The 18,031-nt window shown below is 39.7% G+C and overlaps 1 protein-coding gene across 4 annotated transcripts; it reads right to left on the bottom strand.

Annotated features, from left to right (window-relative positions):
* Positions 1-369: 369 nt before the first annotated feature.
* LOC131350188 (sialoadhesin-like) lies at positions 370-17,866 on the bottom strand. Of its 4 annotated transcripts, none has more exons than XM_058385413.1 (17): positions 17,706-17,863; positions 15,479-15,549; positions 14,972-15,298; positions 13,226-13,438; positions 12,753-13,079; positions 12,456-12,668; positions 11,983-12,309; positions 11,686-11,898; positions 11,213-11,539; positions 10,913-11,128; positions 8,636-8,905; positions 7,704-7,973; positions 7,373-7,618; positions 7,167-7,248; positions 3,057-3,102; positions 2,621-2,847; positions 370-1,733 (listed from the first exon to the last, which is right to left on the bottom strand). In XM_058385413.1, exons 2-17 carry the CDS (start codon positions 15,534-15,536, stop codon positions 1,682-1,684), a joined length of 3,414 nt encoding a protein of 1,137 aa, XP_058241396.1. In that variant the 5' UTR covers positions 15,537-15,549; positions 17,706-17,863; the 3' UTR covers positions 370-1,681. The 4 variants fall into 4 exon arrangements, 2 of the variants coding, with proteins under 2 accessions (XP_058241396.1, XP_058241397.1); XR_009204149.1 differs by lacking the exon at positions 370-1,733 and adding an exon at positions 6,625-6,785 and having other exon boundaries at positions 2,768-2,847; positions 17,706-17,866; XR_009204148.1 differs by lacking the exon at positions 370-1,733 and having other exon boundaries at positions 2,745-2,847; positions 3,057-6,785; positions 17,706-17,866.
* Positions 17,867-18,031: the final 165 nt, after the last annotated feature.

Below are 18,031 nucleotides of genomic sequence, written 5' to 3'. Positions count from 1 at the left end.
CAAAACTCAAGATATGCCACTCTCATACCTAAAATACATATTTTACAGTCACTGTTTTGCATTTTCAACAATTTCAACATGGAAACCACTGTATAGCACTAAACATAAATACAGTCTGGGTTTATAAATAAAGTCATCTTACCTTAAGATGAACAAAATCCTTTGCTGGGTTGAATATCTTTTATTTTTTCACTTTTTGCAGTTTTAAGATCTGGTTCTTATTCTAGTCTCATATAAATTGGGTATTAATTTCAATACAATTATATATAATTAATGTAATATGTCAAATCTTTAACCCACAGGTGGAAATAAAATAACCAAGTGCAAACAGTTTAAAAGGTGCACAATTCTACAGAAAACTGTGGACTTGGCAACCCTGTCCTAAAACAAAAAAACATTCTTAACATACATTACATTTTTACAAAGTGAAGTTTATTAAAAAATTTGAAAAAAGAAAAAAAAAAAAGACAGCTCTGATTGTCCTTCTGATGACCAGCCCAGAACATTACCAGTGCAACACCACTGCCTCAAAGCCTTCACAGAGCTGTTTGTTAAAATACATAACATTACTATATAGCTATATATAGCACAAAACATCTCTTAACCTGAGCTCTTACATAAGAGCATACAATTTCATTCCCACCATGAATGACATGTTTCATTCACACTCGAGGTACGAGGTCTGAAATGTCAGAAATGGCAAATATGAGGTTTATCTGCTGACTTGATCTCACTATGATCTCATTGTTAAAACAAATATTTCTGTCTTTTCACCTAATAAAACTAAGTGACTGAACATGGAATAACAAGCAGTTTTACACTCCCAGCTAAAATCTCACTGCAGCTGAGGTGACTACGTGACCGAGGTGTTCGGTGTGAAGTAGTGGAGGGAATGTCACGGGTACTGATTAACTGACGGTGTCAGAGATGCTGTTCTTAAAGTGGAGTCAAGTGTCTGGTGAAATAAGGTGATGGTGCTGTTAAAGAAAACCACTAATAGTATACAAACCCAAGATGGCATTCCAGGGGCATTATTTCTAAACATGGTGTACACCCAAACCACAGCATCCATCAACTCCCTGCACACACCAGGACTTAAAAAATGAAACATGGATGAGGATATTTGTGCTGTTGGCACATATTCCAGACCATGTCATGGTGAAAGATATCGAATGAAAGAGATGGGGGAATCTAATTATATGATCTGATTAAAATCTGATTTGTCTTTTGTTTGGAAACGCCCACTAGAGGCCGGTGATGATAAAATCTCAGACACACAGTATTAACTTTGGTAGTGGATCTTAATTTGGGCTGAAGTGATGTATATGTGTGTATTATTTTAAATAAACCTCAATTTTTCTTGTTTATGCTGCTTCAACAACAACAACAACAATAATAATAAAAATAATAACAACAATAGAATATAATTATAAAAAGGTAAAAATGCAAAAACACAAAAAAACTCACAATGCATCAAATTATGAAATAAACATTGTAACACAGATTTTCATATAAAAAAAGATTTCAGTTTAATCTGAGTCAAAGGATGTTTTAACTGTATGACTTCACTCACATAAATTACAATTAATTAATTAATACATTTCATTTTTTGTAGAAAGGAATATCTGGACCTAATTTTAACACAGGAAATTAGCTGTAGATGTTGAAGTTGACGGTCGGTTTAGACTCTTCTTATTTCTTGGATTTCAACGTTGTTGTAGATTTTGTCCTCCCTGCAAAATTTGAAAACAGCGCAGACTTTTTCATTTCAGAAGAGGCAAATTTTAAGGAAATATTTTTCTCTTTGAAAATGAAAACTCTTTCATTTGCCACAAATTCTGGGCCTCATTATCAATGTAAAACAGTAAAGTTGCGTATAAATGCATTTTTTGTGTACAAAAGATTTCTAACACAGCTTTGCATTTAGCGACACCCACAAAACCCCTTAAAAGGTAAAGCGCACAGAGCTAACAACATGAAATGGAAACAAAATGGAGAAAGATCATTTCTCAGAGGCAGAAATGGAAGTTATTTTTTACTTATGCCTATATCAGTTAAAACAAACAAAAAAAAAAACCCCACCCCCAATTATTTTGTAACGTAACACATCTGAAAACATAAAACCTTAAAAAAAAAAAAAGTCAAATTGAATAACATGAATTCCTGTTCCTATTGGTCTTAATTCATAGATTTGTTTTGTCTTGACATCTATACAAAAATATTTATTAACATTCAGCTTAATTAATGAGGCTCGCTGTTAGAGAAAACCATTTTTAAAATGATAGAGCTTTTCAAGAATTTTCTTTAGGATATCCTTTTAATTATTTCATTTTAAAAAATCTGCTTTTATTTACTGTCTAAGCCCAACAATACAATTATTATTGGTGTGATTTTTTTTTTTTTTTTAAAAACATCATATACACCGTTTTTCACTACAAATTGGCATGCAGTTTGAAATAAATGCATGAGGAATATGAGCTAAACAAATTAAACTCTATTAACTGTAGCTGTGCCTGTGATGTTGTCCCGTCCCGTCCCGTCCCCCCATCCCATCCCCCCCAGGAGAAAGTGGAAAAAAATCAGAAGGTGTGACAGAATCATTGTCATTTGCTTCACCTACCGAACAGCTCTTGATTTGACGAGGCTCACTGTGGCATATTCTACTTCCTGTTCCTCACTGAGAGACTTTGGCAGTTGAACAGTTGAGTAGAGTGGCACTTCCTGTGTGTGTGAGTGTCTGAAAAAAACGCTGGAGTACTGAACCGTGTCCTGATCTTCTGAGGAGGCTGTTTGTGTGGGGTCAGAGGTCATGGCTGAGACGTTACTGTATACAGGAGCAGAGTCATTCTGAGAGAGAGAGAGAGAGAGAGAGAGAGAGAGAGAGACTGATTTACAACCTTGTCTTACAACCTAACCTGAACATACAAACACACACATTGGAACACTATTTCTCATCAACTTTGTACCAACTTTAACTTTATTAAGAAATAAACATATAGAAAAGTTTCATTGCCGGGAAATCTCAATTCTCTGTTAGCACCTTCAGTAAAGCTCACCTTGCTGTACTCCTCACTCCTGGTTCTGAGCACCGGTGCTCTTTTCCTGTTGGAATATGTGTCATAAAAACAAGGTCACCAGCTACACTTGCAATGTGAAATGAATTAGTTTTTATTCTACATGAATGGCTATAATCCCCTGATGTGTGTGTGGGGGGGTGGGGGTGGGGGCTCTATGCAGTAGATATTTACAGATCAGGTGATCATATTGTTGCAATAGCACCTGTCAAGGGACGTAATATACACTGTTTAAAAAAATGAAAGAAACACTTTGAAAACACATCAGATGTCAATGGGGAAAAATATCGTGCTGGATATTTATACTGATATGGACTGGGCAGTGGTGGGCTGTCAGGGCGAGCAAGGCCTTCTCTGCTGGCCTAAACAGCAGTGATCTGAATCACTGATTTGCATTTTAATATATTTAATATATTTTTACATGAATGTGTATAATATTATTCCCAATAGTCTATTCTCTACATTTCATAGCTGTTCTCTCGGTTGCGCTGCTTCCAGTAGTGTATATTTATGATAAAAGTATTTATCCAATCATATTTCAGCCAGTGGCTGACATCATGTGTTGCCAGGGTGAAAGAAATTTGCCTTCAGAATCAATAGTGCTGTAATAGCTGGGCGCCCCCACCCTGCCCGGGGCTCGAACCCAGATCTCCGTGGTAGCTGCACATGCCGGCATGCCATGGAGACAGACCCAGACTAACCTAAACACTAGACATGACGCCAATAAAACAAAACAAGGAATATAGAACAATAGCCGACAAGGACAGGTACAAAAGGATCCCTATTTATAGGGCTAAACATTAAGGCTAATAGGGAACAGGTGAAACAGCGGGAACGAGAACAATAGGAAAGGCGTGGCACAAAATACACACAATAAAGCAGGCTTCATAGAATCACCTGCCAGCACCCTCTGGAACAAGTGCAGGCGCCCGTAAAAAAAGTGGCAATGAAATTGTTACATCAGATTTCAAGTTGGCGTCACTGGGGCCATCTAGCAGGCATACGATTACGTCAGCAATTTCCTGTCCTTTGATTGGATAGTTGGAGTAGTCAGAGGCAGCGAACCACACATAGACATTGTTTCTATATTCACTGCATCTCATTTCGGATGCTGCATCCTCCGGAGATTGCAGTTTGCTGCATACGGCATCAAGAATGTCTTTTTTGAGAAAAGTAACCGTAATAAAATTGACTACTTCTTGTGAGGTGTGAAATACTGTAGACTAATTTCTTTTTTACTTTGCTATTTAACGGTTGATTAGTATCTATTGCCATGGCATCATAATGAAGGTATAGAGGTGGATTAATTCAGGAAGGACACCAGTGAAGGCCTAGGTGTAAAATGCATGGCCCGCCACTGGGACTAGGTAATGTGTCAAATGATCATTTGAAGGAAATGAAAATTATCAACCTACAGAGGGCTGAATGCAAAGACACCCCGAAAATCAAAGTGAAAAATGATGCAGCAGCCTATTCCATTTTGCTGAAATTTCTTTGCAGCAACTCAAAATGCTACTCAGTAGTTTGTATGGGCCCCATGAGCTTGTATGCATGCCTGACAATGTCGGGGCATGCTCCTAATGAGACGACAGATGGTGTCCTGGGGTATTTCCTTTCAGATCTGGACCAGGGCATCACTGAGCTCCTGGACAGTCTGAGGTGCAACCTGGCAGTGTCGGATGGACCAAAATATAATGTCCTATTGTGTTCGATTGCATTTAGGTCAGGCGAGCGTGTGGTCCATTCAATGGTATCAATTCATCCATCCTCCAGGAACTGCCTGCATATTCTCGCCACATGAGGCTGGGCATTGTCGTGCACCAGGAGGAACCCAGGACCCACTGCACCAGTGTAGGGTCTAACAGTGGGTCCAAGGATTTCATTCTGATACCTAATCGCAGTCAGGGTGCCTAGCCTGTAGAGGTCTGTGCGTTGCTCCATGGATATGCCTCCCCAGACAATTACTGACCCACCATCAAACCGGTCATGCTGAACAATGTTACAGGTAGCATAATGTTCTTCATGGCTTCTTCAGACCCTGTCATGTCTGTCACATGTGCTCAGGGTGAACCTGCACTCATCTGTGAAAAGCACACCTCAGACCACCTAAACCATATAGAGCAAACTCTGGGGAGGATTCAAGAGGCTGGCCTGACCCTGAACTTGGCAAAGTGTGTGTGCAAAAAGTCAGAGATGGACTACCTTTGTTATCTCTTGGGTAAAGGAGAATTAAGACTGCAAGTGTACAAGGTAGAGGCCATATGACACAGCCCAAGACCAAGGACAAGGAAGGAGGTCAGATCCTTTTTGGGGCTGGTGGGATGGTATTGACAGTTTATTCCAAGGTTTTTCACCACAGCAGCCCCATTGACCAACTTGCTGAGTAAGTCTGTAAAGAACCTAATACAACAGACTGACTGTGAAGTAGCTTTCCACACACTTAAAGAGATGATGTTTGCTAGCCCTGCCCTGAAGGGTCCAGAGTTTATAAAAAGGTTCATTGTCCAAGTGGATGCTTCTGCTGTGGGGAATGGAGTAGTCCTGACCCAAAGAGATGCTAGCAGTGAAAGGTCAATTGCATGTCTGAGTAGGAAACTGCTGCTAAGGGAAACCCGGTACTACACAGTGGAGAAGGAAGGCTTGGCAATCAAATTGTCTCTGGAAAGCTTAAGGTATTACCTTTTGGGAAAGGAATTTATGTTGGAGACATATCACCGAGCCCTGACATGGATCCAAGATAACTCTCAGGTGACCAGATGGTTTCTCTCCCTGCAGCTGTATAACTTCAAGGTTAAACATCGTCCAGGGACCCAAAATGTAGTAGCTAACTACCTGTCTCAGTACCTGGGCAGTTTGTGGCCTGGAGAGGGGTGAGGAGATATTTACAGGTATGGTTACCAAGGTAAGAGTTGAGTCCTGGGTGATGCCTAATGCAACACACTCTCTCTGCCTGTTTGTATTTCAAAGACTATGCTGTGAAGAGGACAATGCTCTCCAACCTGCCAAGCTTAAGCCCCCTAGGGTCTGCCTTGCTGATTCACTGCCCAGCCGCTTCACCCACTCTGCACTGAAGACCCCTCACCTGCATCTTCCACAGAGTGACACCTTTTCTTTTCCTTTTGTTTCACCTTGTTTTCAATTAAAGTGCACTATTTTCCCTGAATCCCTGACTCTCCATGTTCACCTTGCTGCTAGCAAGTGTCACAACACACATATACACAAATTGTTGCTGTTTGATTATTATTATTTTTTTTTTTTGGTATTACCTATCTGTTGTTTTTTTAGGTTTGCATGCAGTCTTCTGGGTTGTGATCTTGTTGCGACCAAACAAAGTGTTATGCAGTGGCCTGGCTAAAAAGTGGCATATCCACACTGAGAAATCACATTTTTTGTTACATTATGTAGATGCTTGTTTGTGTGTGTTGCTTACTTGGGGAAAAGATAACACCAAGATGCACTATGGGAAAGAAGGCAAGCCACTGTGATGCTCTGGGAAATGTTCTTAGGTTCTGACATTCATGTGGGGGTTATTTTGACACATACCACCTACCTAAACATTGTTGCACACCAAGTACAACCCTTCATGGCACGGTATTTCCTAATCTCAGCGGCCTCTTTCAGCAGGATAAGGAGCCCTTGTTCAGGAGTGATTTGAGGAACATAAAAAAAGTTGCTGACTTGGCCTTCAGATTCCCCAGATTTCAATCTTATCTGTTGGATGTCAGCAGTTTTTGTGGCACAATGTTAGAGAGGTCATTTGTTATGGCTATAAGTGAACTTTGTGGACCCACTGGGATCTGTGAAGCATACTTAGGAGTCCATTTTATTGCAGTGGTGAAACCCACAACCCCTCCTTATAAAAGTCGCACCAATTACTGATTTCTAATTGCTATTAGTACAATGTAAATGGGTTTATTCCAAAACTGAGTAATTCAAAAACATTTAACATGTTGCATAAAGGAATAAAGGGCTATAATAATATGTAAAATATTATGGCACCAATTATAAATAATGATCTAAATATCTCAGTAATTTGGAGGTGTTCCATATAATTTATTTTGTAGTAATGTAAATGTAAAGTTGGGTACTTACCTCATCCATAGAATGACAGCAATAAATGACAAAACCAATGCAAGAGTGAATCCAGAGGCCACATATTTCATGGTTCTGCTACCTGTATTAATAAGCAAAAATCAGCATGTTAAAATTTAGGTAAAATATGGTCTTGAATGGAGAAAAGAAAAAGTAATGTATGATTCCATAAAACAAAACATTGCATGCTTGTGAAAAGCCAGTACCTGATGTATATGCCCATTCTGATGAACTGGATGATCCAAAGCCATTCTTTGCTGTACAGTAGTGAAATCCATTTTCTCTTGAGGATAAAGTTAAATTGGTACCATTTCCAACTAATATGACACCCCCTTTTGTTTTCCTGTACCAAGTGTAAGAGCTGTTGGGGTTGGAGTCACTTCTGCACAACAGTGTGCCCATATCACCAGACATGGATGAAATGACGGTCACAGATAGGTTTCGTGGCGGGTCTGATTAGAAATGGTGGTTGATTTAACATTGTTTGTCTTCCATTTAGAAATAAAAACAAACCAAGAATAAAACAATGGAACCTACATAACACATCCAAGTGTACTGGTGTAGAGTTGTGGTGTCCTGGCTTGTTGCAAGCAGTGCAGTAGTACAATCCGCTGTCCTGTGAGCTGATGTTGCTGATGCTGTAATCCTGGCCTGTTGTCAGCATTGTGTCTGCAGCTGCACTCTGCTTAAACCAGGAGTAGGTGAGAACAGGAGGGTTTGCATCACTGCTACAGCTCAGAGTCACTGAAGCCCCCTCCAATATGTCTCCAGAGGAAAGAACCACTGCTCTGGTGTTTTTAGGGGGATCTGTTTGAGAGATTATCAAGAAATACATATTACAAAACCACCTTGCAAATGTGCAAGCTTGCATATTTTGTCTGTATGTATAAATTTTCTGATCAGGGGGTTTGCCATATAGTCTGGGCACTGGAGTTCATACGGATGTCTGCACAACCTCTGCACAATGTCTGTGGTTGTTATGTGAAGCCATATGAACATCTTTTTATCCAGAAGTATATCAAGACATTTAATGCCTTAACTTAATGTGGAGAAGTTGAATGGAGGTTTTGCTGGCTATGTAGTGCACATGACAATAGGGTGAACACACTATGTGCCCAAGCCAAATAATTTCAAGATGGATAACTTTGTGGAGCAACAATCCTTTTCCTGTAGTTGTGGAAATTATCATCAAATTTTAAGAATGGCACCTGCACTGCTGGACAACTCATACGCCAACATGAAGCGAGTATGCAAGGTGGTAAGTATGCAAAGGTGGTTTAATTCTTTGAGTCAAGGCCTTTTCAGTCTGGCTGAGCTGCGTTACTGAAAGATTTAGTGCATGTCATACTCACAAATACGTCCACATAATATTCAGCATGAATACACTTCAATCAATGCAGGACAGTTACATAACACTATAAACGCATAACACAATAAAAACAAACCAAGAACAAAACAATGGAACCTACATAACACATCCAAGTGTACTGGTGTAGAGGTGTGGTGTCCCAGCTGGTTGTCAGCAGTGCAGTAGTACAGTCCACTGTCCTGTGAGCTGATGTTGCTGATGCTGTAATCCTGGCCTGTTGTCAGCCGTGTGTCTGCAGCTGCACTCTTCTTAAACCAGGAGTAGGTGAGAACAGGAGGATTTGCATCACTGCTACAGCTCAGAGTCACTGAATCCCCCTCCACTGTGTCTCCAGAGGGAAGAACCACTGCACTGGTGTTTTTAGGGGAATCTAATTGGGAAATTATTAAGAATTACATACTGCATACTTATTAGTTCTTTATCTACATTTTAGTCACAATAAAACACCTAAATCAGGTGTTGTGTACACCATCAGTGTTGGGGATTGTTAAAAGTGTATCATGGTGAAGAGGGATTCTATAGGGGTAATAGTCATGTAATGGACAAGTTAAGACAGACTCCTGCAGACAAAACTGGCTTGATGTGGGTTGTCATGCTATGCTGGCAGGAAAAAGATATATATATTTAATCAGACTTTAATTCTGAGGCAGAAGCCTGAGTGAGAGATGAATTTAACACACAAATCTGAAAGGACACTAGTGATGATGAAAGAGGTGCCTCCTTAACCTAATGGACATATCCTCACTTCAGGAGGCAGCGGAAGACATCACTGGTCTTTTGGATTCTATCTCTGTAACTGAGGTTACCATAGCATTTATAGAAATTTGCCAGAGATACAATTCATCCAGAGATGTTGTAGGTGCTGAGCAAGTTTAGGCAAAAGTACAGTACTATATGGCTGAATATTCAGTTTGCTAAGCAATGTTATGAGGCTATTATTCTCTCAGTATTCTCTTATCTCAGGATGGCTCCTGACATGTGCAAAACTGCCCTACAATTTGGATGGAAGGTTACAATTCATTCAGGAACCATGTGCTCTGCCAGGACTCATGAACGCTCATCGGGACTGTAACCTTAGTTACTGGGTACTTGGTTTTGCTCAGTACCTCTCAGGAGACAATGGGGCTTTTGACTGTGTATGCTGTGGCCCCATCAATAAGGTGTGGGACTTGATTGGTGTGAAATGCTCAAGAAAGATGTTTGATGATGTTTGGTGTTTGGTGTCTTACATTAAGTTCTCATGGTCTTCTCTGACTAGAATCTGGTGTTTGGCCCCCTCCAGCCACTGTCTGATTGCTAAAATCCCAATATTACCCACATCATTATTCCATTTACTGGGAATGAGACAATATGAAACTAGGCAAATGCTAAGGCAAACTAGGCAGAAGCTTTTGGTTGATAACACAGACTGCCACATGCTTACATCTGAGGCATCTACTTCTGCAATGAACAGGATGTCATGGCTGGGTACTCAGAGGATTGGAGCTGAGTTCAGGTGCTCTTTGAAAGCTTCTTGAGTTCCGGACAACCACCGAAACTGACCCATGTGCAGGGCAGTAGGTAGTGCCACTGCACTGTGGAGCTCCAGCTTGGAAACTATGCATGTGTGCTGCAGTGATACAAAGGCCATATTTATGAAAATTGGGGGTAGTGGTGATCTTGTGGCCCCAGTAATCTATACATGCACAAAGGTTCCCATCATTCTTCCTCACAAAGAAAATTCTCACCCATGCTGGTGAGGTGGAGGGCCGGATGAACGCTTGGAAAAAAAAAAAATTCTAAATGTACTCCTCTATTGCGTGGAAATGATGATATAATAATGATACAACAAAGCACTCTGGAGTGTTCTGATGTGTAAAAGAAAATGTCATCCCATAAAATATTGCCTTAAAGCTGCTCATGATGTACATTAACTGGAGTTATTGACATTGATCATTTTGTAACAGTTTAAAGATGGCTTAATTGTTCCAGACGTGGAAACAGTCCATAAAAATTGACCAACAAAATGTAATTTAATGAAAATAAAAAAACCGATATTTGGTAATATTTACATTTGATTTATATTTGCTCATTTGGCTGAGACTTTTCTAAGGGACTTTGCTCAAGGAGCCAACCATGGCAGTGCTGAAATTTGAAATTTAAGCTATTTTTTCTCTTTGTATATAACAAATAAACCTTCACGATTAACAGAATTTAGCCATAGTATGTATTTATTATTTTTATTTAATGGGGGTCAGAAAAAAAAATTGGGTTAAAATTTTTTTTAACAAAATAAACCCTACCATCAGTATCTTTCAGATGTGTTTCAATACTAAATCTAACCGAAGCTGCCAGTGAGACCATGACAGAATGAGTGAAGTTTAAAGTGAGTTCTTACAGACAGCAGGAGAATGAAGCGCCTCATGTCCTCTTACAGCACAGGAGTAGCTGCCTGCATCGTTACTTAGGAAATATAGTTCATTTCTGTACTGGTCAGTAACACGCTGTCCATTCTTGTACCAGATGTAAGTGGGGTTGTTAGACAGAGTGCAGGTGGTGATGCAGTTCAGCTTCTTGTATCCATTGTACCAGTCTGATACTGTAACCTGCAGACCTGCAAACAATTAGCATGGTTTGGTGTTATTTTCAAATGTCAAATGTTCTTATAGTCAAGTTAATGCTTGTCGTGCAGCATTACCTGTGACAGACAGAGTGACACCTGATTCACCAGTGTGTGTGACTCGATCAGTGTAGAATTTGAACCTGTATGTTTGAGCGTCTCTCTCTCTCAGGTCAGTGATTCTCAGACTACAGTCATTCTGGGAGCTGTTTGTGTACTGCACTCGACCCTGATACTCTACATCCTCTCTCACATCCTCAAGTTCATTAATGAACCACACTACTTTTGTGACCTGGTAATTATTAGGAAAGGTGTAATAACTGTGTATGTCCACTGATGAGCCAATCAGAGAGCAGACAGTCTGGGTGGAGTAAGTCACACTCCAGCAGCTCTTATCAAAAACACCTGAAATACATAAAATGAGTTAGAACAAAAAAATCTATAACTAAAGTATCAGTCAGTTATGTATCACTACATGTGATTTTACTGTAATCTAATAGAAGCTGCCAGTGAGACAATGACAGTGAGTGAAGTTTAAAGAGAGTTCTTACAGACAGCAGGAGAGCGAAGCTCCTCATGTCCTTTTACAGCACAGGAGTAGCTGCCTGCTTCCCAACTACTGACATCCAGTTCATTTATGTACTGTTCACTAACACGCTGTCCATTCTTGTACCAGATATAAATGGGTTTGTTAGAAAGACTGCAGGTGGTGGCACAGCTCAGCTTCTTCCAGTTGTACTGGCCTGATACTGTAACCTTCAGGCCTGAAAACAGTAAGAACGGTTTGGTGTTATTTTCAAATGTAGAATGTTTTTACAGTCAACTTATTGCTTGTCGTGCAGCATTACCTGTGACAGACAGAGTGACACCTGATTCACCAGTGTGTGTGACTCGATCAGTGTGGAATCTGAACCTGTATGTTTGAGCGTCTCTCTCTCTCAGGTCAGTGATTCTCAGACTACAGTCATTCTGGGAGCTGTTTGTGTACTGCACTCGACCCTGATACTCTTCATCCTCTCTCACATCCTCAAGTTCATTAATGAACCACTCTACTTTTGTGACCTGGTAATTATTAGGAAAGGTGTAATAACTGTGTATGTCTACTGATGAGCCAATCAGAGAGCAGATAGTCTGGGTGGAGTAAGTCACACTCCAGCAGCTCTTATCAAAAACACCTGAAATACATAAAATGAGTTAGAACAAAAAAATCTATAACTAAAGTATCAGTCAGTTATGTATCACTACATGTGATTTTACTGTAATCTAATAGAAGCTGCCAGTGAGACAATGACAGTGAGTGAAGTTTAAAGAGAGTTCTTACAGACAGCAGGAGAGCGAAGCTCCTCATGTCCTTTTACAGCACAGGAGTAGCTGCCTGCTTCCCAACTACTGACACCCAGTTCATTTATGTACTGTTCACTAACACGCTGTCCATTCTTGTACCAGATATAAATGGGTTTGTTAGAAAGACTGCAGGTGGTGGCACAGCTCAGCTTCTTCCAGTTGTACTGGCCTGATACTGTAACCTTCAGGCCTGAAAACAGTAAGAACGGTTTGGTGTTATTTTCAAATGTAGAATGTTTTTACAGTCAACTTATTGCTTGTCGTGCAGCATTACCTGTGACAGACAGAGTGACACCTGATTCACCAGTGTGTGTGACTCGATCAGTGTGGAATCTGAACCTGTATGTTTGAGCGTCTCTCTCTCTCAGGTCAGTGATTCTCAGACTACAGTCATTCTGGGAGCTGTTTGTGTACTGCACTCGATCCTGATACTCTACATCCTCTCTCACATCCTCAAGTTCATTAATGAACCACTCTACTTTTGTGACCTGGTAATTATTAGGAAAGGTGTAATAACTGTGTATGTCTACTGATGAGCCAATCAGAGAGCAGATAGTCTGGGTGGAGTAAGTCACACTCCAGCAGCTCTTATCAAAAACACCTGAAATACATAAAATGAGTTAGAACAAAAAAATCTATAACTAAAGTATCAGTCAGTTATGTATCACTACATGTGATTTTACTGTAATCTAATAGAAGCTGCCAGTGAGACAATGACAGTGAGTGAAGTTTAAAGAGAGTTCTTACAGACAGCAGGAGAGCGAAGCTCCTCATGTCCTTTTACAGCACAGGAGTAGCTGCCTGCTTCCCAACTACTGACATCCAGTTCATTTATGTACTGTTCACTAACACGCTGTCCATTCTTGTACCAGATATAAATGGGTTTGTTAGAAAGATTGCAGGTGGTGGCACAGCTCAGCCTCTTCCAGTTGTACTGGCCTGATACTGTAACCTTCAGGCCTGAAAACAGTAAGAACGGTTTGGTGTTATTTTCAAATGTAGAATGTTTTTACAGTCAACTTATTGCTTGTCGTGCAGCATTACCTGTGACAGACAGAGTGACACCTGATTCACCAGTGTGTGTGACTCGATCAGTGTGGAATCTGAACCTGTATGTTTGAGCGTCTCTCTCTCTCAGGTCAGTGATTCTCAGACTACAGTTATTCTGGGAGCTGTTTGTGTACTGCACTCGACCCTGATACTCTACATCCTCTCTCACATCCTCAAGTTCATTAATGAACCACACTACTTTTGTGACCTGGTAATTATTAGGAAAGGTGTAATAACTGTGTATGTCCACTGATGAGCCAATCAGAGAGCAGATAGTCTGGGTGGAGTAAGTCACACTCCAGCAGCTCTTATCAAAAACACCTACATAATACATAAAATATATAAATATGAAATACATAAAATAAGTTAGAACAAAAAAATCTATGACTGATTTAACATTATTTGTGTCTAGCAGCTTAAACAGTCAGCTGACTCCTGATGAATGCTGTTCGTCTGTATACGCTATTCAATTCAATTCAGTTCAATTGCATAGTGCCTTTGACATAGACCTTAATTTTAACAAATATAATTATTTGTCTATGTTCAGAACTTTAAATGTACACTGCTAAACTATCAGCAGAGACTGAATGCTGAGAGACAGATTTAATTTAATGTACTCTCATACACCAATCAGGCATAACATTATGACCACTGACCAGTGAACTGAATAAGACTGATGATCTCCTCATCATGGCACCTGTTAGTGTGTGGGATATATTAGGCAGCAAGTGAACAGTTTGTCCTCAAAGTTGATGTGTTATAATCAGGAAAAATGGACAAGCGTAAGGATTTGAGGGACTTTGATGAAGGGTCAAATTGTGATGGCTAGACCACTGGATCAGAGCATCTCCAAAACTGCAGTTCTTGTGGGGTGTTCCCGGTCTGCAGTGGTCAGTATCTATCAAAATTGGTCCAAGGAAGGAACAGTGGTGAACCGGCGACAGGGTCATGGGCGGTCAGGGCTCACTGATTCACATGGGGAGCGAAGGCCGGCCCGTGTGATCCGATCCAACAGACGAGCTACTGTTGCTCAGATTGATGAAGAAGTTAATGCTGGTTCTGACAGAAAGGTGTCAGAATGCACAGTGCATGACGGGTCAGTGCAGCAAAAGGGGGACAACAACACAATATTAGGCAGGTGGTCATATGCCTGGTGATGTTATGCCTGGTCAGTGTACACCTCACAGGAGTAGCTGCCTTCATAAGATTGACTGATACAATGGAAGCGCCACTGGCATATGTGATGTAATGGTCATTTCTGTACCAGGAGAGACCATGTTTGTTGAGTCTGCAGGTGGAGCTACAGGTCACTTGCACTTTTTTCTGTTCCAAAGTGTAGAATCCACATTAACCTGCAAGTCTACACACGATTCACACTAAATAAATCGTGTAAATATTTACTCCACATATGGAACAATAAACCTGTGTGTGTGTGTGTGTTACCTGTAACAGTCAGTTGAACTCCAGATGAGGCTGATATCCAGCTGCTTTGTGTTTTAATTCTAAAGTTATAAACTCCAGAGTCACTCACTCTCACATTCTTCACTGTTAGTTCACAGTCAGACCACCAGGTGTTTACAAACACTCGTCCTGAGTATTCTGGATCTTTTCTCAGGTCTTGTGGTAGTCCTTTAAACCTCTGGGCTCGATACCACTGTTTCTGTTTCACAGAATATGCCTTTGAATATGAACACGGTATTTTTACTGTAGATCCAGTAACAGCACAGAGACTTTGTAAGTGAAGTGTTACACTGGGATTGGCCAGCACTCCTGGAACACACACACATACACACACACACACACATACACAGTGAGCACTTACACACTTCCTGATTCTAAAACAATTTGGTCAAACCCCTTTTGGGAGAGTATACATACTACTACAAAATACACAGGCACAGAGAGTAACATAATGCAGCAAATTTTAATAAAAAAAAAATAGTAGCTTACCTGACAACATCAGCATGAGAGTTGCTGCTGCGGAAAATGTTCTTTTCCTAATCAGCATAGCTGCATCACCCCTTAAAGACAGATTATATTTAGTATTAAACATGCACACTACTATTATTATTATTCTATATCTATATCATCTTATACACATGTATAGTGTAAATAAAGGATATACAGTGGTGTGAAAAAGTGTTGGCCCCCTTCCTGATTTCTTATTTTTTTGCATGTTTGTCACACTTTAATGTTTCAGATCATCAAACAAATTTTGATGATTAAAATTTAGGTTTAGGTTCCCTTAAGGTTATTATTATTAAGGGAAAACAAAATCCAAAACTACATGGCCCTGTGTGAAAAAGTGTTCCCCCCCCCCCCCCCCCGTTAAAACATACCTGTGGTTTATCATACCTGAGTTCAATTTCTTTAGCCATACCCAGGCCTGATTACTGCCACACCTGTTCATCAAGAACTCACTTAAATAGGACCTGCCTGACAAAGTGAAGTGGACCAAAAGATCCTCAAAAGCTAGACATCATGCTGAGATCCAAAGAAATTCAAAAACAAATGAGAAAGAAAGTAATTGAGATCTATCAGTCTGGAAAAGGTTATAAAGCTATTTCTAAAGCTTTGGGACTGCAGCAAACCACAGTGAGAGCCATTATCTACAAATGGCGAAAAAAGCGCAGCGACAACTCATCCAAGAGGTCACAAAAGACCCCACAGCAACATCCAAAGAACTGCAGGCCTCACTTGCCTCAGTTAAGGTGAGTGTTCATGACTCCACCATAAGAAAGAGACTGGGCAAAAATGGTTAGCATGGGAGAGTTCCAAGATGAAAACCGCTGCTGAGCAAGAAGAACATAAAGGCTCGTCTCAGTTTTGACAGAAAACATCTTGATGATCCCCAAGACTTTTGGGAAAATACTCTGTGGACTAATGAGACACAAGTTGAACTTTTTGGAAGGTGTGTGTCCCATTTACGTCTGGTGTAAAAGTAACATAAAATATGGTGGTGATAGTGTGATGGTCTGGGGCTGTTTTGCTGCTTCAGGACCTGGAAGACTTGCTGTGATTAAATGGAACCATGAATTCTGCTGTCTACCAAAAAATTCTGCAAAGATGAGTGGGCCAAAATTCCTCCACAGCGCTCTAACCGACTCATTGCAAGTTATCGAAAACGCTTGATTGCAGTTGTTGCTGCTAAGGGTGGCCCAACCAATTATTAGGTTTAGGGGGAAAACACTTTTTCACACAGGGCCATGTAGTTTTGGATTTTGTTTTCCCTTAATAATACAAAACCTTCATTTAAAAACTGCATGATGTGTTTATTTGTGTTATCTTTGACTAATATTTCAATTTGTTGGATGATCTGAAACATTAAAGTGTGACAAACATGCAAAAAAATAAGAAATCAGGAAGGGGGCCAACACTTTTTTCACACCACTGTATATACGTATTGGCAACTGAGAAATATTGATGATAAAGTACATAGCTAGGAAAGGTTTCTTTCTTAAAGAAGTGTCTAGAAGTTTCCATTGTATTATATTTATATCTTGATAAACCTTGTATGGAACTGTAATACCTGCCAAGTGCTAATGTAATGTCCCTAGTGGCTATTTTGACTGTTCAGTGTAATAATCGTAAGATGATATTTCTGAATCTAATTTCACTAAAGCACTGGCTAGGAAACAGTATATGCTGAATAAGAAAAATGAGTAAATTAGGCAAGAAAAACAAGGAAAGATTCCCTGAGCTGACACAAGGAAGAAACTTTCAGAGTCTCAAAACTCATCTGGATGATGGCAGATGTGATTCTAAGTCATTATTCTTGCACAGCTGTATACTATAATGCCAAATAATGCTAAGGGCATTGAAGTGAGTATCAGGGTTCATTTATGATTATTTATGTTTTCTCTTATTGTGAGGTGTTGAACATTAAATTGATATACTGAAGATAATAACTAAAAAATAAAAGAAAAATGTAAATAAGATATTAAGTAGAAATAGTGGCTTGAAAGCATGAAATAAGATATTTAGCCAATATAATTAGACTACAGTCATTTTAACATGACATTTTAACATCTTTAAAATGTGTAGTACAGGGCGTCTGTGCTATTTAAAACACATTTTTATTTCCACAATACTCTAAAAACAGGTTACTTTGAAAGAATTTGAAAGTACATCATAATGTAATAAAGTATAAAAATAAAAAGGGGGGAAAAATGCTTACCTTTTTTCCAGTGAGCTCTTGTCTTGTGTCTTGTTTGCATTGAAATGGAAACTTGGGGCAGATTCACTTAGTTTCCTTCCTCATTTATTTGAATATTTAGAATGGTTTGTTTCATAATACGTCAAATGAGTGAACTTTTATAAAAACATTTTATAAAAGTTTGTTCCAGTTAGTGGAATCTGATGTGGCAAAGATGTAAAATATTTTGGCAATTTGGCAAGACGTAGGTTTTGTTGGCTTAAATCTTGGTCCTGATACTTGGTCTGTTTGGAATTATGGCATTATATTAGCAAAGAGAGGTGTTATGTATCCCTGTGAATACTAGG

Source organism: Hemibagrus wyckioides, unplaced genomic scaffold, assembly GCF_019097595.1.
Source record: "Hemibagrus wyckioides isolate EC202008001 unplaced genomic scaffold, SWU_Hwy_1.0 Contig26, whole genome shotgun sequence".
In the NCBI taxonomy this organism is placed as follows: domain Eukaryota; kingdom Metazoa; phylum Chordata; class Actinopteri; order Siluriformes; family Bagridae; genus Hemibagrus; species Hemibagrus wyckioides.
Note: the sequence above shows the minus strand (reverse complement) of the source record. Positions and strands in the feature narration are given on the sequence as shown.

What these genes read in the sequence shown, in the direction of transcription:
- LOC131350188 (XM_058385413.1), bottom strand. Translation starts at nt 15,536, where the DNA reads ATGCTGATTAGGAAAAGAACATTTTCCGCAGCAGCAACTCTCATGCTG. An exon ending in GCTTCGCTCTCCTGCTGTCT is followed by an intron (nt 13,080 to 13,225) that starts GTAAGAACTCTC and finishes TATGTATTTCAG; the next exon opens with GTGTTTTTGATAAGAGCTGC. An exon ending in AGTACACTTGGATGTGTTAT is followed by an intron (nt 7,619 to 7,703) that starts GTAGGTTCCATT and finishes ATTTCTAATCAG; the next exon opens with ACCCGCCACGAAACCTATCT.